The following is a 25,358-nucleotide window of genomic DNA, read 5'->3' as shown; positions in this document are numbered from 1 at the left end:
TAAAGTTGGAGGGGGTGGGAGGGTGGATTGAAGCATCTACTGATGCATTTACCAGTTTTGAAGGTAAGGGTTTTCAATGGTCTGCCTTTAACTGTGAAACATAATTAAGATTGTGCATATGGAAGAATTTTGTTGATCTAGAGCAGCCTTCCCTTCCCTCCAGATGTTCTGGATGATAACGCCCAGCATTCCTGACCATTATCCATGCACGCTTGGGCTGATGGGGGTTGAAGTCCAAAACATCTGGAAGGCACCAGGTTGGGGAAGGTTGATCTAGAGTGTATTCAGAGCAGAGTAGCTGTATGCTTGAAAGTTTCTTTGGCTATATACTTGATAAAAGTCTTTAATCCAATAAAAATTGGATATTCATTTTTCAATGTATTACGAATTTGTACCCCAAGGATCTCACAGTTCCTCTAAATAGGTATCCTCCCTGCAACAAAAGCCCTGGTTTATCCCACTGTTTGATCCTACTGAGTGGAAGCCTCCATTAGTTTCCCTTTTCCCCCAAGGAAATATGGCCATTCGCTTACTAGAATTTCACAGAAAAGGAAAGAAGTAGACCTTCCTTTTGTTTGGTAGACTGCCAAGAAAGAAATCCTAAAAACAGTTTTCTTCCAAACCTGTTTGTTTTTCCCAGACTCTCTGGAGATGCTTCTACATTCAATGGATTAGCAAATTCTTTAGCTTTGGGAACTGTAAATGAAACGTTATCTGCATTTTGAATGAACTTCATATAAGCATCTTGGCTTCCAGTCAAGCATACTATTGCCCCTAACCCTAGGGCAAGTGATGTTTGTCTGAAATATTTAGGAAAGTATCATCTGATCTGATATTTTTTCATACAGTTAAACTATTATCTCCACAAAAATATGTATTAAATAGGATAGATGCCACCAATGCTACCATATTCTCTACCCATACACAAAACACCATAGTGTACTAAAATAAGCCAATCCTTTCTTCATATGCAAAATTCAGGATTACCAGAGGCCTACGGGGTCTGAACAGTTAGCATCTGCTTCCCAACTTATTATTAAGTCCCTGCCTTGCATACAGAAGCTCCTTGTAGCACAGAGAAAGCAGAGTCCAGACATGAGCAACTTCTGGGAGTGATCTAGTCTCAAAGGAAGAAGACCTTAAATAAAAAGGAAATTGAGCCAAAACCAATTTAGGAGGAATTCTCAGTCAAATTCAGAATTGCTTACAAATAACTCAGAATTGCTCGCAAACATTCAACTGTATGATCTTTTAAATTGAAATTTGTTGCAACATTCTCAGTGATAGATGCCAGTTGATTTGGGCTTTTAGGGGGAAAGGAGGTGATCAGGTGTCTAACATTCTCTCTAAAATTAAGCCTCGGTCAAATTTCCAAATTTTTGAAGTTTTAAAAAAATATTAAAATGCTAACATTTTGAATGTGTGCGCAATTTCATTTCACCCCATATGAGAAGCAATATTTGTACAGCCTGGTTTATCTAATGCCATCTGTGAGCAGAGCCAGCAGGCATGAATTTGGATCTGTTTGGCCTGTGGAACCACATCACAGCCAAGCTGAAATCAGGTGTGTTCCTTCTGCTTTGTGCTTAGAGCCAAGGTTTCCAGCTGTACTAACCTTTGGGTAGTGTGGAATTTTTAGAGCTAATCACACCCTAGATTTCCTTTATTGCTGTTCTGTTGCTTTCTGTGATGTGGACCTTAACTGTGTCCTGTTGTTTATGTTGAAAGGAAGCTAGCTTTGCAAATGAAATGAAAAGTCATTTGCAGCCTACATTCTGGTTTCTTAAGAGGACAGCTGTATCCTTGGCAGGTCTTTACCCAGACCCTTTTCATCCCTGTATGCTTATTTGTTAACATCACATATGCAAGATCCTTTAACTCCAGACAAATCGACCAGGAACAACTGCCATTCCTGACTCTATCTTCACAATCGTTAGCAGTTATTAGAATCGGCACTCAACCCAAACCTAGGCATTGAAAGGATTGAAAACCAACCCTTTTCCTAGGCTTTGGCACAATTCATAGAATCATAGAATAGTAGGGTTGGAAGGGGCCTACAAGACCATCGAGTCCAACCCCCTGCTCAGTGCCGGAATCCAAGTCAGAGCATCCCTGACAGATGGCTGTCCAGCCTCATCTTGAATGTCTCCAGTTTGGGAGAGCCCACTACCTCCCTAGGTAATTGGCTCCATTGTCGTATTGCTCTAACAGCCAGGAAGTTTCTCCTGATGTTCAGCTGGAATCTGGCTTCCTGGAACTTGAGCCCATTATTCCGTGTCCCGCACTCTGGGATGATCGAGAAGAGATCCTGGCCTTCCTCTCTGTGACAACCTTTCAAGTACTTGAACAGCACTATCATCTCCCCCCTCAGTCTTCTCTTCTCAAGGCTAAACATGCCCAGTTCTTTCAGTCTCTCTTCATAGGGCTTTGTTTCTAGTCACCTGATCTTCTTTGTTGCCCTCCTTTGAACCCTCTCCAGCTTGTCTGCATCCTTCTTAAAGTGCAGTACCCAGAACTGGACACAGTACTCCAGATGAGGCCTAACCAGTGCTGAGTAGAGGGGAACTAGTACTTCCTGGGATTTGGAAGCTATGCTTCTATTAATGCAGCCCAAAATGGCAGTTGCCTTTTTTGCAGCCACATCACATTGTTGGCTCATATTCATGTTGTGATCGACAACAATTCCAAGATCCTTCTTGCTAGTAGTGTTGTTGAGCCACGTATCCCCCATCTTGTAACTGAGCATTTGGTTTCTTTTTCCTAGGTGCAGAACTTGGCATTTATCCCTATTAAATATCATTCTGTTGTTTTCTGGCCAGTGCTCCAGTTAATCAAGATTACTTTGAATGTTGTTTCTGTCTTCCAAGGTATTAGCTATCCTGCCCAATTTTGTGTCATCTGCAAATCTGATCAGCATTCCCTGCACCTTCTCCTCCACGTCATTACTAAAAACGTTGAAGAGCACTGGGCCCAGGACTGAGCCCTGCGGTACCCCACTAGTTACCTCTCGCCAGTTTGAGAAGGTCCCACTGATAAGCAGTCTTGGAGTCCAATTCTGTAGCCAACTGTGGATCCACCAGATCGTTGTTTCATCTAGCCCACTTTTAGCTAGTTTGCTCATCAGGATATCATGGGGCACTTTGTCGAAAGCTTTGCTGAAGTCGAGGTATATTATGTCCACAGCATTCCCACAGTCCACAAGGGAGGTTACCTGATCAAAAAATGAGATCAGATTTGTCTGACAGGATTTGTTCTTGACAAATCCATGTTGGCTTTGACTAATCACTGCATTGTTTTCAAGCTGCTTACAGACTGATTCTTTATAATCTGCTCCAGAATTTTCCCAGGGATTGATGTCAGACTGACTGGTCTGTAGTTCCCAGGTTCCTCCTTTTTGAAGATAGGGACAACATTAGCCCTTCTCCAGTCATCTGGCACTTCACCTGTCCTCCATGATTTCTCAAAGACAATAGACAGTGGTTCTGAGAGCTCTTCTGCCAGTTTCTTTATTACTCTGGGATGCTGTTCATCTGGCCCTGGAGATTTGAACTTTTTCAAAGTAATTAGGTGTTCCTTGACCATATGCCTATCAATCTCAAGCTGCAATCCTGCCCCTTCAGCCTGTACTTCGCCTTTGCCAGAGGGGTCATAGATCCTCTTTCAGGAGAAGACTGAGCCAAAGTAGGAATTGAGCACTTCCGCCTTTTCCTTGTCATCTGTTATCATTTTGCCATCCTTACTTAATAGCTGAACCACCATTTCTTTCCTCTGTCTCTTTCTATGCCCGTAGTTGAAGAAAGCCTTTTTGTTGTTTTTAGCATCCCTCGCTAACCTCAGCTTGTTCTCAGCTTTAGCCTTCCTGACATCATCCCTGCAATTCTGTGCTACCTGGCTGTACTCTTCCTTTGTCGCTTGGCCTTCCTTCCACTTCCTATATGTGTGCTTTTTTGTTTTCAGGTCATCTCTAAGCTTTTTGTGAAGCCACATTGGCTTCTTCTGTTGTCTTCCACCTTTTTTCTTGTTGGAATTGTTTGTAATTGTGCCTTGAGAATTTCCTTTTTTAAAAACTCCCACCCATCTTGGACTCCTTTTCTCGTTACAGTCACTTGCCATGGGACCTTACTGATCATTGTTCTGAGTACAGGGAAACTGCCAAATGGATAGCCACTTGAAACTACCACATGAAGGCAGATCCATATGGCAAGTCAACTGCATGAAGTCCTAGCAAATTCAATGACACCAATGGAATTCTCTTTATTCATTGTTTCCAGTAGTGTGATTGGAATTGCCTGAGCTAAATGTTCAAGATCTTCATATGAATGATGCTGCATGAAGCATTCACATTTCAATCAGCCATCATCACACCACGAGCAGCCGCCCATGCAACCAGTTGCATGTATTAACTGAGCCACTCCAATTACAAGTAGGACAAGGTATCTTTAAAAATGTAAACTGATGAAAAGTGTAAACTGATGAATAATAAGAAGTGCTACATGATCTTGAATATACACTCCCTGAATTTTAAGCCACTCCACTCCATATTTATATAAAATAGTCACCCTTGGAAAAATGCTGACCAGCCTGAGCCCTACCACCAAAGTGGTTAGTCAGAAGGCACAAGATCTCTCTGTCCTTCTAGACTGTAACATGAGGAGCTCAGTCCCTCTAAGGGCCAATTTTTATTGGACTTATTTCAAACCAGGTTGACTTTTATTTTGTAAGGACTACCTGATTATTAAATGGATGATATTCTAGAGGTTCTGGAGGTGACGGACTCGACCTTGGGGGAGCTGGGGGTGGCGACGGCCAACAGGAAGCTCTGGTGTGGGCTGGTCCATGAAGTCACGAAGAGTCGGAAGCGACTGACCGAATAAACAACAGCAAACCTGATTATTAAACCTTTTTCAGGGAAAAGAAAAGGGAGGCAAGGATGTACCCATCAACATGGGCATTTCCTAGCACCTACTTGGTCACCAAGAAGATATAGTCTGGGTCTTGGCTCATTTAAGTAAAACAGTGGTCACCTAATCTTACCTTTTAGGGCATTGCAGAATATATCTTTGGCTTCACCCATGTGGCCCATGGGAAGGTGAGAATGCCAGAACCTAGGTGGAAGATGAGGGAAGCAGGGATCATTGACATCTGTTTCTTCCAAAACCCAGAATGGTATTTTTGATCATTACTTTGTAAAACTGAGGCCTCAGAGTGAGTTCCTTTTTCAGCCTTGCTTTGGACAAAAGGAGGGGAGGCTGAACGCACACCATTTTCCCCCAAATTTCTCCATCTCTGGGCTTCTTATCAAGCTTAAGGCTCTCACTGATCTGGTTCACACATGATGCTAATCCATGGTTTATTTAACCCATGGTTTGTTGCCGCACCTAGGGTTTGTCTGGCAGACAATTGAACAAAATGTGGTTTGTTTTCTCAGTCCCGGGGTGTTTCTCTCCTCCTTAAACCACTCCCTCAGTGTATCCCAAATGCCTTTGTGGCACTGAAGTACTGGCATGTAAAGCAGGGGGGGGGCACTTTTCTCCCACCTCTGTAGCCTGGCAAAATGACCCACGGTTCTGGATTCAAATGTAATGATAACCCATGGTTTAAATGACCTAGAGTTCACTAGGTAACAACAAACCATTGGTTCTCTTTCTGGGTTGTTCTTGATTAACAAACCATAGTTTGTTAGCACGGCTAAGTTCGCACAACATGGCAACCCAGAATTCAGCACCCTATGGTTAAATAAACCATGGGTTAACATTATGTGTGAAGCAGGTCACTGTGTGAATATTTGCCAGTTATGTGGTAACTTGACTCTCAGGAACAAAATTCAGAGTGGCAAATTCCGTCAAATAGAACCTTCACCTCTCCTTGATCAGATTATGGAAAGGAGATGTGCCAGATCTTCAGTGAAGGAAAAGAACGGCTCCTATTTATGGGTTATGTATATTTTGGTTCCTCTGACTTTATTTTTAGGTCTCTCTCTAATTAGACAAGTTAAACAGTTCCCTTCAGATCCATAGCAGCCCCAGAAGGGTTTTTTTTAAATTACTATCCCAATGCAATTCATGGATCAAATGATTTTACACCACTGGAAACTAAACACTTGTTGTTCACAATGCCACAGTCAACATTATTTTTCTTAAGCAGGATGTGGGATTATTTTGTTAAGTATAGCTAAAAATAAGCAGAACCACCGTGACTTGTTAAAACACCAAGAGTCTTTTAGAGGGGATAACCAACTCATCACCATGACTTTTCAAAGGCTGGAAATGAAAAGAAAAATGTTTAAAAAAACTGGCAGTTTTCAAGGGGAAGGGAAAAGAGCAAAAGTCTTCCTTTGACAAGGGACAAATATTTTCTTAAAAGGAGGGCAACAAATAACTTAAGATGTTACATACAGTGAAACACCCCATTCATACACATTCTGACTCATATCAGCAGTCACCACGTATTGCTGGAAATAACAGAGGCATCCCAAATAATGAACCTAGTTATGCTGCCTTATTCTGGACAGAAAAAACAGTGTGTCACAATGTCAATATCTGGGAGTTACTGGCAATGCAGACTGTTGAGAACAACCCTGTTTCAGATGGAAACAGCTGTAAAACATAATAATCAGTTTTTAACATGCTAAACATAAGAAGGCTTGAACAGATGTCCATCAAACAAGATCTGAAGCGACCTGAGTCCTGCTTAGATGCCAAGCAGGCTAGAGTCCCAACACTCAGTTAATGTTTCAGCTAATTTAATGGGGTGGCCTGTGTAAGCATGGTGACAGTGACCTGGTTCGCACATAACAACAATTCCTAGGTTAAATAACGCCTGAATTGTTGGGGCCAAGCAGTGAGCAAGCACACACATCACTTCCGCTTTCAGTCAACAACCCAAGAACACCCCGCTCCTGGGTGGTTTTGTGATGTGCAAACCTGGAAACTCTGGATTGTTTAGGGGTTAAACAACCCAGAGTTAACCCAACAAACCATGAGTGACTGTTGGGTTAACTCTCTGTTATTTCACCCCCTAGAGTTCCAGGTCTGGACCTCACAAAACAACATAGGAACAGGACATTCCTGGATGGTTGAGAAAGCAGAATCAACAAGCATGCTGGAGGCAGCTGGAGGCCCCAACAATTCCTGGGTTAAACAACCTAGGGAATGTCATTACATGCAAACTGGGCCATTGGGTAGCCTCACATCATAGCCTTTGGTTTCTCGAATGGAGTGAAGAGCCTTTCCTAGCAGGTCGGCTGATTCAGACTCCTCACCCAAACGATGAGTTCCCAACTCCTCCTTGTTTTCCTCAGAGACGTCAATAGGGAATTCTTACTGTAGCTTTGGGAATGTGTATACCTTCATTTGCACTGGCAGAAACAAAAAGAGAAGTGAAGATGAAGAAAGACATTTGGGGTTTGATCAGGTCAGAATCTCAAACTTCAACATGACTTGAGAGTTCTATCATTGGTGACAGTTTGGCCTGCCTCCATGTAGATTTTTTTTAAGTGTGGGTGATTATGTTGTACTACATTATACTGGAAACCCCCCAAAGATCATCTCAGACATTTGTAATATATGGTGAGTGGAATCTACTTAATATGCATTATAGTGTAATTATTTTTGTTTTATTGTTGACTACTGAGGAGTAGTCTAGATATAGAGCTGCAAAATGGAAGTAAAGTGATTAGGTATTCTTGTTATGAGCAGAGGTTTAAAAGACTATATATGATTGAGAATGGTGAAAATGAATAGAGAACTACCATTTCCTCTTTTGCAAAATGGTTGGCCATGGATCTATCGATGCTACAAATTGGCTTAAACTAGTTTAACAGACATTTCCTCTCCCAAGAATGCTATAGGAACTGTAGTTTTGTGAAGGATGCTAGAACTCACTAAACCTTTGCCAAACCAGGAGTGCTTCTCGGTGAGGCTTTTATGGCACCATTGGCCTGCCTCATTCATACAAGTTTATTTATTATACTGCCCAACAGCCGAGGGTCTCTGCGCAGTTCACAATAATTAAAAAACATAAAATACAACACCATAAAACCTAAGACTTTAAAGTAGCATGTGAAAACAAAGTAAAACCCAGCAGCAGTTACAACCCAGGGAAAGCCTAGGTGAAAAGGGGTGTTTTTAGGAGTGCTTGAAAGATGCCACATTTCCTGCCTCCCGAACTGCACGGGGGAGGGTTTTCCAGAGAGTGGGTGCCACTACAGAGAAGGACCGCTGTCGAGGTTCTTCATGGCGACATTCCGTACTTTTTGGAATGACCAGCAAGGCCTTCTCTGATTATCTTAGATGTTGCCTGGGAATATATAAGGGAAGGCAGTCTACTAGATATCCCAGGGGGTGTCTCCAACAGCAATTTACTCTGAGCTAGCTGTGTGTTGAGGTCATTAGGATACATGAAGTTGTGGCCATTCAGCAGCCACCCCAGAGCTTATCAGGGAAAAACGGGATTTCCTGAGACTGCTTAAAGTCAGATTCTTTCCCTTAAGTCCGGTTCTCGGTGTAATTGTTGTGTGCCCCAGCCCCTGCATTTACCTCAGGTATGCTAGCTCTGCCCAGGGGTGTACCTTTCACTGTAACCCTGGTCAAGAGTATTTCTTGTCCCCTGTGTTTCCCAGCATAAACTAATTAGTGTCTACTCAGAAGTAACTCCCATTGTGCTCAATGAGGCTTGTTCCCTGAATACACTCATCAGAATTTACAGAGATCCCCCTCAATGGAAATAGCAGATTTTAAAGCACTAATTCCTAAAGGCTGTAAAGCGCTTTACCAAAGCTGTGATTCTCCAGTGTTTGGTTTATTGCCTTCAGAAGTAACTAATTCACACCTTCGTTACAGCCATCCTGCACACCATCAGATTAAAATGGGAGCTGGTTTCACCGTCCCCCTGTGTTTCCTGTTCCTTCCCAGCACAAACCAATTAGTGTCTCCTCAGAAGTAACTCCCATTGTAGTCAATGAGACTTGTTCCCAAAATGCAGTCCTGGAGTTAGTGAGATTCCCATGAATCAAAATAACACATTGAGAAGCCTTAAAAGCTGTGAATTTATGAAGCTTCAATTGATTGCAGCAGAGCAGGGAGCACACTGTGTCCCTATGATTGTTTTAAGAAAGTAACTAATGCTGGGGAAGAGAAAGACAGATTGTTCCACCTTCAGCAGCTTCAAAACAGAGAGAACACCGAGTTCCTGCACTGATTGTTGTTTTAAGGAAGTAAGTACTGCAGGGGGGTGGGGGAGAGAAAGAGAGTGATTTTTGACACAGAGGAAGATTTTATCGAAGGAGAAAAGAGGGGAGGAGCCTGGATGGGGGAAAGCCTCTCTTATTGGTTGAGCAGCCCCTGTCAGTCAGTTGATGTTTACTCTGCACGCGCACACACACACACACACCCTACCCAGATATATGTTATGTGAAGCGACTTAGAATGGAGCGATGCACTTGCTCATGGAGCCCTGCCCAGACCGAAACCAGCTCCTTGAAAAATGCAGGTAAGCAATTCTTTCCTTCTCCTTCTGGTGTCGTGGAGACACGGTCCTGGACCCAAGTTGTTTAGGGCTTTATATGATAACATAACCTTGTACGTGGCTCAGTAGCTGATAGGCAGCCAGTGCAGTTCTTTTAACAGAGGTGTTATGTGGGCATAGCTAGGTGTCCCAGCGAGCACCCTAGTTGCTGCATTCTGCTGCTGCAGTGCAGTTTACCAGTGGGGGGGTGGTCCACAGGTCATGTGGCAAACCCAGCCTTCCATAAGAACTTAAGGGTCAGACTTGAGATGTCTTGCAATTCCCTTTCTTTATTCACATCACCCTTGTGTTGTTTTCAGGCACAATGAACTGACTGTGCACTGTCTCCATAAGCACAACCCAGCCTCCAGACCCCTCTCTTCCTTTGGCATGGAACATGGGTGAGGAACCTCCATTCTCCATCAGCCCCAGAGCCTCCCCTCCTCACACCCCCCCCAATTAGTCTTGAAAAAAGCCTTCCATTGGCTTCAATCAAAGGCTTTCCCAAACCTAATGTAGCAGGGAGCAAGGTAAGGAGGTGTGCTTGACCTGCCCTTCCAAACGGTGACACCCCCCCCCCCCCACACACACACACACAAATCATTCCCATGCCTTTTGTGGAGACCCACCCATTCTAGCATATGGCCCCTGGTAGGCTTCCTGAAAGGGAATGCAGCTCTCTGGCTGAAAAAGGTTCCCCACCCCTGGAAAAGAAGAAACCTGCTGTAGGTTTGCATTAAGACCACTGTTAGGGAGCTGTATAAAACCCTATTAATAAACTAGTTACATTAGCAACACCTATGTAGGGCCTGAATTCAGTAAGCAAGGTTCAGCAGATGCTCCATGAATCCTGCAAAAGACTTCTCTAAGCATCCTTCCCAAAGTGAAAGGGGCTCAGTCATAAGCCACATCCTCTTTCTAAAGGTACCTTGTATGCTTTATTGCCAGAAGCTGGAACTTTTGCCCTGTTTCTTGCAGACTTGCTGGCTGTTTTCTGAAAGATTACTAAGCTAGTTGAACCCAAAGATCTAGCCTAGTATAGCTCCGCTTATATTCTAACAAAGGAAAGAAACATGTCCAGTCTGAAACTGGTTTCACAGTTACAGCTGTAGTGGCTCCCACTCACCAAGGGCCAAATATGTGACATGATGAACTTCAGGAAAGTTTATTAAACACTGACTTAGCAGCACCCATATTGGATGCGAAACCCAAGCCTCTTGAGGTGGAAACAAAAAACTGCAGTGTATGTTCCATGGGAACAGTCTCTTGAAATTTCCATTACCTCCTATTTCCAAATCAGTCAATGTATACATCTGTCCTCCAGATACTTTCACTTTTCATTTATAGTTGAATTTAGCTTCCCAAAAAGGAAAGGTTAATGGAACTGAAGGGATAAAAATGATGAGTGGGGCAATGACATAGGAATTAAAGCCATAAGGGACACATGAACCTAATTTCCTGAGTCCTGCGAGAAGTCTGTTCTTTCACTCTCTTCTGCCTGGATAAACAGAAACTCAGCAAGGTTGTTCTTAATACTTAAAATACTCTGGTTTTTCACAATTTACTCTTCAGTGTATTGAATAGTGGGCCTTTGGACTTTGATGCATCTTCCTCCCCTAACACTGAAACCTCTTGCCCTTCCCTCCCCACTGGAAAAATCTTCCTGAAAATTGATGGGACGTGGGATGGCAGAACCCAGTAAAATGGGCTGGGTCAATATACCAATATAGGTGGTTGCCTATAACAGCAAAATTCCATGGGCACCAGGCTATTTTAGAAAATCCTGTGTAAAGGAACGCAATTCCACCCCGGCCTCCTCATGACAAGATCAGACACATTGACCTGGTTTGCAGAACATGACAGCCCACCATGGCTTAATCTATCCATGGGGGCTGTTGCATCATGCCAGGTGACATTTTTGCATGGCACTTGGCTTAATGGCTTGTCATGTTGTGTAAACCCAGGTAGCAGGGGTTATTTGAGGGTTAGATAGCCCATGGCTTGTTTTACAGTTATTTGAGGGTTGTCTAAACTGCAAACAACCCCTGCCATCTATGTTCGCACAACACAAGCCATGGCAAGTTGGGCACCCATGAGCACCATGGAAAAATGGTGCCTGCAGGCGTCCAGCACGACATGGCAGCCCCCGCAGGTAAATTAAGCCATGGTGAGCTGTTGTGACATGCAAACAGACCCATAGGGACACGTGTTCATTCCCCCCACCCCACCCAGGTTTTCTTGACTACAGCCCCTTTTCCCTTGGTCCCTGCAAGTTACTTGAATGAGGGCCAAACTATGCAAGATGTGATTCCTGCAATTAGCAATTGCGTGCCTGGCTTTTGAAAAGTAAATAGCAGATCCGGAGAGCCCAGTCTGGACCTGGAGTTAGAGGGGCTTTAATCCTTTGCCCCACACTGTGGTCCTAATCTGGATTGGGCCCCTCGCATCTGCTATTCACATTGGATGAAAAGGTAACTGTTATGCAAGTTAGTACTAAACCTATAGACAGGTACAGTGCAATCCTATGCATATCTAGTCACCTATTAAATTCAGTCTCGCAGAGAGCTTCGGCTATGGGGTGGTATAGAAATGTAATAAATAATAGGAGGAGGAGGGGGAGGAAGAAGAAAGAAGAAGCCGTCATCCCTGGTACATGTGCATAGGATTGCAGCCTTCGTTCTGAATGTCGTTGGCATAATTAGCACAATTTCTTAGTCTTGAGCTTAGTTAGTGCTCAGTACTAATTCTATTAGGGTACAATCCTATGCATGTTTAGACAGAAAAAGTCTTATAGCTCCCAGATTCCCCAGCCAGCCATATTGGCTGGGGAATGCTGGGAGTTGTCAGATTTTTTTTTCTATCTAAACATGCATAGCATTGCCCCTGTAGTTACATAGCTAGTACTGATTTTGTATTATAGCAGCATTGGAGCTCAAGCTAAATAAATATTAAAGATGAAACTCAGGGACAATTAGGCACAATGTTAATTGGATGAATGCAATGAATGTGGTTGCTGTTGTGGGGGGGTTGCAAGGTAAATCGCAGCTGTGGGGGAAGCCTGAGCAGCTCCAGGATCATCCATGCGGGGTGGGGTAGGGGAATTTAACTCTTTCCCTCCCTCCCAAAGTCCATTGACACAAATGGAGGCTTCCCTTGAAATGCAAATAGCAGCTACACAGACCTATTTTTTGTCAGGACCTTCCACCCCCATGGTCCTGAGGCTGCTCAGGCTTCCCTGCAGCTGCTATTTCTAAAACAAAAAACATGCACATTAATTGCATTCCTGCAATTAACATCACATCTAGTTTTGCCCTCAGCAAAACAGCATAAGAACAGCCTTGTCAGGAATGTCAGTAGCCCTGGGCCACCCTGCTTTTGATAATGATTGATACTGGATGCTACTGAAGTTATTCACAGCAGACAGGGCAAAAGTGAAGTTCTCCATTTCCTGTCTTTTCCTTTATTTAACATAAGCTGCGTGTTATGGCTTCAAACTCAGAGGCTCAGCTTTACTCCAAAAAGAACTCTAAGCCTGAACAGACGTTACTCACCCCACTTCAGGGAGAACCCTCAGCACTGCCTCATACACTGTTAGGGTTGTTGTTGTGAGGATACAATGGTGAGGAGGAGGATAATGTAAGCCGCCTTGAGTTCCTTGCGAGAGGGAGAAAGGCGGGGTATAAATGCAATAAATAAATAAATAAATAAATTAGGACCCAAGGAATCAGCTCTCCCCATAACCTCCAAGGAAGGCTCTTCCAGAGCCTTTCATGTAGCTTGTGGCTACAAAAATGAGCATGAGTCCTTTAAGGTTTACAGTCAGTACCAAATGCGGGTGGAGCTTCTGAAGAACCTGAGCCAACCAGTCTACTTAAGCCCCCAGTTTCTGACAGTACCTTGCTGGGACAACAGCTCCCTTTATGAGGAGCTACTCCAACCAAGCAGCACCTACAGAATGCTGCCCAAGTTTCTAATAGAATCTTGTTGTTTGCCTTGATCGTCAAATGTATTTTGCCTTGTTGGATGTAACATCACTGTATCATGGTTGACTTGGCCTGCTGGACGTGACCCTTGCCTAGCCAGACGTGCCTTTTCTATTCCAGAGACTCTGTCATCAGATCTACCCCTCGTGTCACACTGATACAATCCCATCATGATGACACTATATCCCTCTTGTGCATTTATACCTCGTAGTGCACACAATGACAACTGTTGCAGTATTTTGGATAATACAGAATAAAACATGTGAAATAAACACTAGAATAGCAGTATACAGAATGCATAATGTGCCCTAACAGTTATCAGTGCACTTCAGTACCGATAAAAAGCACTAGTGCAGATCTATCCTGTAAGTGACTGGCTGCTTTCCCTGGGCCCCAACCCAGCCAGGACACCACCTTTGGATCTTTTGGATCCAAAGATGGGATAGAAATCAAATAAATAAACACACAAACCCATCCATACTGCATGTATCAAAGTACAGAGCAGTTAAATGTTTAGAAATATCCTGCACTTGATTAGACTGATTCTATGTCATGCATGTTGCTGTTATTTCTGAGCGTCTCAAAGTACTTCCAGATGGACGGCCCCTAGCGCTACCACAGAAAATCTGTGGTAAGAAAAGAAAAAGATGGAAGGAAATGTTTGGAAAACGTGGGAGGATTACAAATGGAAGATGTCATCATCTGGACCACTTATAGAATTCTGTGAACGGGGCAGGATGATTGTACAATAAAGGCTTCATCTGAAAGCACACCCAGTCAAGTAATCTTTTTCAGGAACCTTTTGTAAGGCTTGGTCAATATGACTGGCCTGAACTTTTCACAGTTTGTCCTGAAATTCTGTAGACTTTCATGACAGCAGCTGGCGGCTTTCAAATGAATGCATTGCTGAGCAAACGGACAGCACACCTTAGCAAATAGACAGTTAATTGTATATTTGCCATTTTCAAAGGCATCTGTTTGTGGGAGACCCAGTCTGTGTGCCGTAGGGGCCACAGCCTGTGATACCTTTGATAATGATGACATCAGCCCATGTTGGCAGCACGTGAAGGAAAAGGTTCATGCTAGAGGAGAGTTAGGCTAGTACCCTTCTCGCTGAAATACTAGCTTTCTAGGTCTGATATATGCAATTACCTACCTACCAGTCTGAAAAGTGGTACCATGCAGCAGTAGTTGTATGTGAATCTGATTAGGTGGCTGGGCTCAGATATTAGTAGGGTAGACAGTGACAAGCTTTCTGGGTTAAATAAGAAACAGGAGTATAGACTTTGCTGCAATTTAGATCCTGCACTATTAGCCAGGTATTGTTCAACCTACCTTCCTATAAATATATGGTAAAATGTTTTGCATGTTCTTGTGTGGGTGTGGGTGTGTGTGGGTGTGAGTGAGAGAGAAAGAGAGAGAGAGAGAGAATGAATGAATGAATGAATGAATATGTTTGTTCAACTGGATCCATGTCTGTGATGCAGTCCATATGTGATTCATCGTGCTTTAATACTAGAAAAAAATATTCAGAACTTCAGAATGTTTCCTGATTACAGATTTAGGCCAGATTAACATAGATTTGAGCCTGCATACACAGGTTCTCCCTAGGTTTGGCAAATCACGTGATGGGCCAACTACATGGGTGTTTTTCATTTTGCATTTATTTGGAATACGATTAACATGGAATCTTAAAGGGGGAATTTGGAGCACTTAACATGATTTCACAAGAAAGAAAACTGGATCAGGGCTTTGGCACACACAGGGCTGACATCAGGGTAGATGCTTCTTCGAGCCTCTGGAAGAGCCACCATGACTCATCCCTGTGCTGAGGCAACATCATCACAAACCTGCCTAGAGTCAGCTTATTAAATGGCCTGCAACAGCCAGGAACCACTATGTGCATTTCAGTCAAGCACCAGTCTTGATAATCACACTTCCAGATACTTTTCAAAAGACCTTCTAAGGGTCTCAAAAACATCTTTTAAAATTCAAAGTGTATAGCATAAGTGTATAGCAAACAGCTCTAGCTTATAGCCCTGGGTTGTGGGCTAGTGCATTTACTTATTTATATAATGCCATCAGATTACATGATGCTTTACAGAAGACAGGTCCCTGCCCCAGTGGGCTTACAATCTAAAACGTGACACACAGAAACAACAGAGGAAGGAGAGGGAAGTGGAAGTAGGATTTAATTAGGGAAGAAAGCGTGAGTATTTCAGATACATCTACTTAAACTTAGTTACACGCTTAGTTGCAGTAGGACACTGAACTTTAGGCTTATATATGCAACATGGAGAATTAATAGTAACACAGCTGGTAGCACGACTGTTGCTATAGCACACATGACACATTAAAATGATAAGCAGCTTGCTGCTGTGCTTGTTTTTCAGGGAGCATGCAATTTCCATGCAACCATCTGTCTATCCCAGAAAATAACCAGCCTGACAGATAAGGCAGTTTCCATCGGAGAGTTGCAGTGGACTGGCGTGTGTATGGGCATGTGTATACAGGAGAGACGGTTATGGCCAAATCATTCTCTTCTAAAATCACAGATCCTTGCTCTCCTCTGACCTTGTCAGTATGGTAGACTTCATACACTGACAGAGCCAGGTGGATTCAGAAAATTTCAAGAGACTCAAGCCAGAGCTACAAGAAGATGTTGCAATGCGGAGTGCCCCTATTGAGCTTTCCAGCCTCTCTGCCCCATTCCATTCCCCCTCTCCACTTGGTTTTCCTTCTCCTCTCCCTCTGACAGATAGTCATTATTCCATGGCCACAAAGTATTCTCAATCCTCATTAGACTGTTTGGCGGGAGCTAATCCTAAATATATTTTTGTCCTTCTGAAAACCACATGATTCCCCTGAGCATGCTGGTACCTCCTTCTTCATGTGTATGCCATTTTGACTACTATACATAAGGAGTAACACTCACAAAACTGAGTTCACTCTTAGCATGAGTATACAAGTAGGACCTGCAACAAAATGTTGCAGGATGGATTACTGCTCCTGAGGACATTCTATTCTCTCTCCTTCCTGGTTTTCCATTTTTGACCCCTTCCAACATTCTGTGGATATTGAGCATGTTCATTCCTCATTGGGTTGAATGGTTATTTTCTAAATAAAAACAAATTGTACTTTTGCAAACCTTGGAGTTCCCCTGAGCATGCTGATACTACCGTCTTGTCTGTGGTTAATGTCATTTTGGCTACATGGGCACCAGGCACTCACTTCTGAACATTAAAAATAGAGGGAACAAGTGGAATCTGTCACCTAATATTGATCTGGGGAGTGGTCCTGTTCAGTTTTTTATGGCACAATCCTATGAGCTTTTCTACACATGGCTGCATCACCTTCAGGTTTCATCACAGAACTGAGATCCAAGCACTATGCAAGGAATATTTCCTTGCCTGCTTTTCCACTACATAACCCCTAGGTAGCACTATGGTATAGCAGAATAGTGCAAATACACAAGAGGAAGTCATGCTTTATTTTGCTTTCACAATTAAATGCTGTATTTTCCCTGCTCTAAAAAGAACTCGCCAAAAGTGCTGGTTAGACACAAAAGTGAAACTGGAGGGTCCAATGTCATCTAAAGAACTTGTAAATAACCATAAAGAATGACAAGTGCACAATAAATGCCTCATGTAGAAAAGCCCTATGTCTGTCTAGACAGAATATAGCTCTAGAACTCCTACCATGTTTTCCCCCAATACTCAGGGTGCTTCCAGACACAACTTTTATTGCACTATCACCTAGCCTTCTGCAATAAGAAGCTCCTCTTTGTCTGCCTCCAGCTCTGCCTTAATTTCCCCTGTAGCACTGAGTGTGCTCCGAAAAGTTTTTATTCAAAAAATAAAAACTTTTAATTCAGAATTCTCAACAGGGAAATACCCTGTTGTCCAAGCAAACAGGTTGCATATTCTGTATTCACATATTATAACACTTCTGAATTGGTTAGCTTTACAAAGTTTATACAAGCCATGCTGAACTCATGGATGTAGAACTTTGAAACATGTGAGAGACTTTAGTAACACATTGCATAAAAATGTGAAATGCCAAACTCTGAAAGAGCTGGAATTCTTCATTGTTTAAACCAAATCTTTCAGGGAGCAATCCTATGCCTATTTAGACAGAAAGGAGTGCTGGCTGGGGCATGCTGGGAGTTGTAGGACTTTTTTTCTGTCTCAACAGGCCTACCTAAATCTCTCTTTTGAATATACCTATTTAGAACAGGAGGAATTTTTCACATCTGCTGAATTCCAAAACAGCTGAGTGGAAATTGAACAAAGCTCATGTTAACCTGAAACTTTGACATTTCTGATTGACTTTTTTGTTCTTTATCACTGCCCCAAAACTCAATGGAATTTTTTAGTTATAAAATGGTACAACAGCTCCTTCCCTTGCTAGTCAAATCAGCTGCCTCATTTCCAGGAAAGCCAGCATGACCTGGAACCTGCATCCACCAGATGACTTCTGAAAGCTTAGCAAGCTTTTCCAGGTCCCCTTGGTTTATTATATCTGGTCCTGTGCTGGTTCTCCAACCATTCATCTTCTAGTTTGGAACCCAGCCTGTCATACCATTAATGATGAACTTGCTGTCAGTATAGACTGCCAGTTTCTTGATATTTTGACTCTTTGCTTGTTCTGTTGCTTTGCAAGCTGCATGTATTTCAGCCCTTTGATTAGTCTGCTATCCAGGCATTCTTTTACTACTACCTAGAGGATGATCAGATCCCCAATATACACCTGTTCCAGCACTGCTTTGCAACACTCATTACTTGAGCAACATCTATCAAATATAAAGAACTGAATAATCTCCTATATATAAGAATTTATCTTTGTTCTCTGAAGGTGCATACATTTTAAAGGACAGAATAGTAAAAGCCTATGTAGAGGTAATACAAGATATGAGACAATCTCAACCTAGTATGTTTCAGTATCTGCAGAGTAAGCATGTGCTTAATGCACTATTATGGAAAAATGCACAACTTAGAAGCCTCGCAAAATCTGGAGAGATAACTCATGAGCATGTTAAAAAAAGTTTTAAGTCAATTATATAATTTAATTGGAAACATTTACAAATATATACCAGAAAAAAATGGGAGTGCAATCGAATGGTTTGGGTAACACTATATGTTGCAAGATGGATTTGGATGAATGTGCCACAGCAAAGTTTTTCTGTAAATCTTAAGAGCAAGTTTTATAAAGTACTGTTTCACTGGTGTCTAACTCCAGTCAGGCATTACAAAATGTAGGTACTAGGCAGAAATGTTGGTGATGTGCTTCTCCCAGAGCTGGTATTTGAGGGGAGGAGGGGTGCCATAAAATAAGGACATATTGGATCTAGAGGGCTGCAGGTTCCCCACCTCAGCCATAGGGCAATATACTTAATTTTTTCCCACATGAAGTCTGTCTCTAGATAGTTGTCTCATTGTCTTTCTAGTATCTGCATTTTAAATTAGATGATAGATACGGTATCAGTTTCCACTGTTCCATCTATTTATCACCTATTACATGGGTGGATGGGGCAAAGCTAACTAAGGATACTATAGCAGTGAAGGACAAACCACTTCCAACTCTGAAGAATATTGTAGAGTTGGAAAAATGCAGAAAAGGGCAACCAGAATGATCAAGGAGCTGGAACAACTCCCTTATAGGGAATGCTTACAATGTCTGGGACTGTTTAGCTTAGAAAAAAGGCCAGTAAGAGGAGACATGATAGAGGTATACAAAATTATGTAATTATGTAGAGAAAGTAGATAGGGAGACATTTTCCTCCCTCCTTCATAATACTAGAACCCAGGCTCATCGCACAAAGCTGATTGGTGGGAACTTCAGGACACATAAAAGGAAGTATTTCTTCACACAGTGCATGAACTATGGAAATCACTTCCATAAGATGTAGTGATGGCCACCAAATCGGATGGCTTTAAAAGGTGATTGGACAAATTCATGGAGGATAGGGCTATTAATCACTACTAATCCTGATGGCTCTATGCTACCTCCAGCATCAGAGGCAGTATGCCTATGTACACCAGTTCCTGAGGAACATGGGTGGGAGGGTGCTGTTACACTCATGTCCCGTTTATGGGTTTCCCATGGGCAGCTGGTTGGCCACTGTGAGAACAGAAGGCTGGACTAGATGGGCCTTGGTTTGATCCTGCATGGCTAATATGTTCTGACACCCAATAGCTTAACCCTCACTAAGAGTGAACCCACAGAGGTCACAATATGCAACTTGCACAAAGATGTGTTGCATTCTCCAGGGGTCCTTTGCATCATACAGGCCCTCCCTTGATGCACATCCTGCCTGTCATAACAGTTGACATTTTGCTAGTCTCTAGTAATCACGCCCTAATGTTGTACCTTCTTACACATCTATACTTTTTTCTATTTTGTCTGCTTGGATCTTTGACAATCAAAGGTGAAAGTTGAGAACCAGCACAACTTCCAAGACATTGCAAGCGTGGTAGCCATGGCCAAAACGTACATCACAACAGAGACTTTCATCGACTCCAAATACGACATCCGCATCCAGAAAATTGGCAACAATTACAAAGCATACATGTGAGTTTGCCATAGACTTTGGGCTGGAAGGAGCAAGGGCCCTTCCTCATTAAAACAAATAATCAAACAAGTGTTAGTGTTCTAAATACAGTGCACTCTTATCCTATCATAAATACTGATTAAGACCAATGTATCCTAAACAAAAACTTTCTATGAACAATTATTTTTACACAATCATTCTCTTCTGCATATTACCACTGGATGGGCCTAGGTGGCTACCTACTGCACTACATTATAAGGGGCAGGACTCTAAAAGAAAAGGGCTTACGCTTGCTGCTGCTGCCTTTGTTCACCAGTTCCTAAGATAACAAAGTCGGGACAAAAGGCCTGGTGCTGGAAATTGTAATCCTGCTTTGGCTGGATAAGTCTCTAAGCTAGGCAAATACAGTTTACCTAGCAAACATGGATTTTCCCGAGAGAAGTCAGAGCTATAACTAAGGTCAAACACACGGGATATCAATCAAGTATAATCACAGTTACAAAAAGCCAGATTGAGGCAGAAGTCCAAAAGTCAATAACGCAGAGGCCCAGACACAAGCCAAGCCACAGAGGCTACAACAACAGTGTTATTTCCAGCACTAGCTAGGCTGACATGAAAGGTTTATATAGACAGAGGCTCCTGAGCCCCACCCAGGGCTCAGCTGTAGTTCATTTTAGTTCTCTGGCATGAGTCCTCCTCACGAGGAGTCATTTCCTCTTGGGGAGTCTTCCTTTGTAATTGAGCACTGCTTCTCAAAGGAGGCCTATTGGCCTGCCTCTTGAGGCGACAGTGCGGGGGGGGGGGCAGGGAGTTGCTCCACCTCTGCCCTTTGCAGCTATGGATCTCAGGCCATCTCCCCCAGGGGCCCAGGCTCCTCCTGGTCTTCTGACATGAGCTGTTCCGGGTGCTTTTGATCTCTGGGAGCTCTAGCTCCTCCTCTGAGGAGGATTCCTCCAGTAGGGGCATGGCAGTAGCAAGGAGGACTATGCAACAGATAAGGCTTCTCAGCAGCTATAAAAAGGGCCAACTGAAGAGTGTAGTGCAGCCTTCCCCAACCTGGTGCCCTCCAAGTGTTTGGACTTTAACTCCCATCAGCCCCAGCCAGGAATGCTGAGAATGGTAGTCCAGAATATCTGGAGGGCATCAGGTTGGGGAAGGTTGGTCTTAGTAGTGAGTACTATTAAGAATCTGCCCAGACATCATTGGTTATTGGGCAGATTAGAAATATAATTAATTAATTAATTAATACTGGACCACATATGACATATGGGATGATTGGGATTTGGGTAGCAATGAGTCTTGCAATGTGTGGAGGGGTAGGGAGTTTTGCCTCTTCTTCAGACCTTCTGCACCTTCTTCTTAAGGCCACGAACTGTTCTGTTTTGCTGTTTATCATCTCCAGAACTTGCTCGATGAAAACTTTTAAGTTCCTTGACTGCTGATCTGATCTTGGAAAATCCTAAAGATTTGTGAATGCCCTCTAGTGGAAATAGTAACTAGAAATCATTCTTCTAGAAGGGCAAAAAGTACATTGATGCTTGACAAGCCACCTGAAAATTTCCTAAGGCTTACAAATAAAATAGAAAAAAATGGATTTAAGTTTATGAATTTTCCAAATACCTGTATGTAAGCAATAACAAATCCATGTTATAAAAATGTACAGTTCTTCATCACTCACTTCAAAGTCTTTTTTTTTTTTTTTTTTTGGAAGCCACATTTAAGACATCTTTTCATAGGAGCTATTGAAAATACCACTACAACATTTTACTTAGATGTACAAATGGTAAAGTGGAACTTTTTATTGGACCAACTACTGTCAGTGAAAATTGAAGCTACTATGTTACACAGAACGCTTGGTCAGACAGAAGTATAATAAAATGGAAGGACACTTTATTGTATTAACTAGCACATCAGACAAATGTCATGTAGTTTTCATGTTCATTCCACAGACAGAAATTGGCCAAATAAAAAGCCATTGTACTTTTTTTTTCTTAGAGGAAATGGATGTAGGCAATCCAGTCAATCCAAATTTCAATTTAGCTGATGCTATCTTCTTTTCTAAAAATTACTCCTGAAGTGTAATAACTTTTGTTGTTGTTCAGTCGTTCAGTCGTGTCCGACTCTTCGTGACCCCATGGACCATAGCTCGCCAGGCCTTCCTGTCCTGCGCTCTCTCCCAGAGCGTGCTCAAGTTCATATTCATTGCATCAGTGATGCTATCTAGCCATCTCATCCTCTGCCGTCCCTTCTCCGTTTGCCTTCAGTCTTTCCCAGCATCAGGGTCTTTTCCAGAGAGTTATCTCTTCGCATTAGGTGGCCAAAATATTTGAGCTTCAGCTTCAGTATCTGTCCTTCCAATGAGCACTCAGGGTTGATTTCCTTTAGGATGGACTGATTTGACCTCCTTGCAGTCCAGGGCACTCGTAAGAGTCTTCTCCAGCACCACAGTTCGAAAGCATCAATTCTTCGGCGCTCAGCCTTCCTTAGAGTCCAGCTCTCACAGCCATACATTACTACTGGGAAAACCATAGCTTTGATTAGACGGACCTTTGTCAGCAAGGTGATGTCTCTGCTTCTTACTATGCTGCCTAGGTTTGCCATAGCTTTCCTCCCAAGGAGCAAGTGTCTTTTAATTTCATGGCTACAGTCACCATCTGCAGTGATCTTGGAGCCCAAGAAAATAAAATCTGTCACAGCTTCCATTTCTTCCCCTTCTATATGCCAGGAAGTGATGGGGCCAGATGCCATGATCTTCGTTTTTTTAATGTTGAGTTTCAAACCAGCTTTTGCACTCTCCTCTTTCACCCTCAACAAGAGGCTCTTTAGATCCTCTTCGCTTTCTGTCATTAGGGTGGTATCGTCTGCATATCGGAGGTTGTTGATAATTCTCCTGGCAATCTTAATTCCGACCTGTGATTCATCCAACCTGGCGTTTCTCATGATGTACTCTGCATATAAGTTAAATAAGCAGGGTGACAATATGCAGCTTTGTTGTACTCCTTTCCCAATTTTGAACCAATCAGTTGTTCCATGTCTGGTTCTTACTGTTGCTTCCTGACCCTCGTACAGGTTTCTCAGGAGACAGGTAAGGTGGTCTGGTACTCCCATCACTTTAAGAATTTGCCACAGTTTGTTGTGATCCACACAATCAAAGGCTTTAGTGTAGTCAATGAAGCAGAAATAGACATTTTTCTGGAATTCTCTTGCTTTCTCCATGATCCAGCGAATGTTGGCGATTTGATCTCTAGTTCCTCTGCCTCTTCGAAACTCCACTTGTACTTCCGGTAATTCTTGGTTCGCATACTGCTGAAGCCTAGCTTGTAGGATTTTGAGCATCACCTTGCTGGCATGTGAAATGATCGCAATAGTTTGAACACTCTTTGGCGTTGCCCTTCTTTGGAATTGGAATGTAAACTGACCTTTTCCAGTCTTGCGGCCACTGTTGAGTGTTCCAAATTTGTTGGCATATTGAGTGCAGCACTTTAACAGCATCATCTTTTAGGATTTTAAATAGCTCAGCTGGAATATTGTCATCTCCGCTAGCTTTGTTGTTACTAATGCTTCCTAAGGCCCACTTGACTTCACTCTCTAGGATGTCCGGCTCAAGTTCAGTGACCGCACTATCATGGCTATCAGGGACATTCAGATCTTTCCTTTATAGTTCTTCTGTGTATTCTTCCCACCTCTTCTTAATCTCATCTGCTTCTGTTAGGTCCCTGCCTTCTTTGTCCTTTATCATGCCCATCTTTGCACAAAACATTCCCTTGAGATCTCCAATTTTCCTGAAGAGATCTCTAGTCTTTCCCATTCTATTGTTTTCCTCGATTTCTTTGCATTGTTCATTTAAGAAGGCCTTCTTGTCACTCCTTGCTATTCTCTGGAACTCTGCATTCAGTTGGCTATATCTTCCCCTTTCTCCCTTGATTTTTGCTTCCCTTCTTTCCTCAGCTACTTGTAAAGCCTCATCAGACAGCCACTTGGCTTTCTTGCATTTCTTTTTCTTTAGGATGGATTGAGTTGCTGCCTCCTGCACAATGTTACAGACCTCCGTCCATACTTCCTCAGGCACTCTGTCTATCAGGTCTAATCCCTGAAATCTATTCCTCACCTCCACTGTATATTCATAAGGGATATGATTTAGGTCATACCTGAATGGTTCAGTGGTTTTCCCTACGTTCTTCAATTTAAGCCAAAATTTTGCAACAAGAAGCTCATGATCTGAGCCACAGTCAGCTCCAGGTCTTGTTTTGACTGACTGTATAGAGCTTCTCCATCTTTGGCTGCAAAGGACATAATCAATCTGATTTCGATATTGACCATCTGGTGATGTCCATGTGTAGAGTCGTCTCTTGTGCTGTTGGAAAAGAGTGTTTGCTATGATCAGCGTGTTCTCTTGGCAAAACTCTATTAGCTTTTGTCCTGCTTCATTTTGTACACCAAGGCCATGCCTGCCTGTTATCCCGGTGATTTCTTGACTTCCTACTTTAGCATTCCAATCCCCTATGATGAAGAGGACATCTTTTTTTGGTGTTAGTTCTAGAAGGCATTGTAGGTCTTCATAGAACCGATCAACCTCAGCTTCTTCGGCATCAGTGGTTGGGGCATAGACTTGAATTACTGTGATGTTGAATGGTTTGCCTTGGATTCGTACTAAGATCATTCTATCGTTTTTGAGATTGTACCCCAGTACTGCTTTTCCCACCCTTTTGTTGACTATGAGTGCTACTCCATTTCTTCTAAGGGATTCTTGCCCACAGTAGTAGATACGATGGTCACCTGAATTAATTTCGCCCATGCCTGTCCATTTTAGTTCGCTGATTCCCAAGATGTTGATGTTCAATCTTGCCATCTCCTGTCTGACCACCTCCAGCTTACGTTGATTCATTGATCTTACATTCCAGGTTCCTAAACAATATTGTTTTTTACAGCATCGGATTTTCTTTTCACCACCAGACACATCCACAGCTGAGTGTCCTTTCGGCTTTGGCCCAGCCGCTTCACTCTTACTGGCGCTACTTGGAAATACCCTCTGCTCTTCCCCAGTTGGACACCTTCCGACCTGAGGGGCTCATCTTCTGGCGTCATCTCTTTTAGCCTTGTGATACGTTCCATGGGGTTTTCTTGGCAAGAATACTGGAGTGGGTTGCCATTTTCTTCTCCAGTGGACCACATTTTGTCAGAACTCTCTGCCATGACCTGTCCGTCTTTGGTGGCCCTGCACGGTATAGCTTATGGCTTCACTGAGTTACGCAAGCCCCTTCGCCACAACAAGGCAGTGATCCATGAAGGGGGTAATAACTTTATGGGAGCCCTAAAGTATG

General features: G+C 42.8%; 1 protein-coding gene across 1 annotated transcript in view; it reads left to right on the top strand.

Moving 5' to 3' along the window:
• The window catches only part of SYN3 (synapsin III), a 254,606-nt gene that overhangs the window by 202,696 nt on the left and 26,552 nt on the right, over positions 1-25,358 (top strand). The window contains exon 8 of the mRNA XM_084809687.1: positions 19,915-20,057. Coding sequence (XP_084665813.1) covers positions 19,915-20,057 — 143 coding nt within the window. The remainder of the gene's footprint in view (positions 1-19,914; positions 20,058-25,358) is intronic.

This window comes from Heloderma suspectum, chromosome 7 (genome assembly GCF_057233095.1).
Source record: "Heloderma suspectum isolate Gila_16-S chromosome 7, 16-S_ref, whole genome shotgun sequence".
Taxonomy (NCBI): Eukaryota; Metazoa; Chordata; class Lepidosauria; order Squamata; family Helodermatidae; genus Heloderma; species Heloderma suspectum.
Note: the sequence above shows the minus strand (reverse complement) of the source record. Positions and strands in the feature narration are given on the sequence as shown.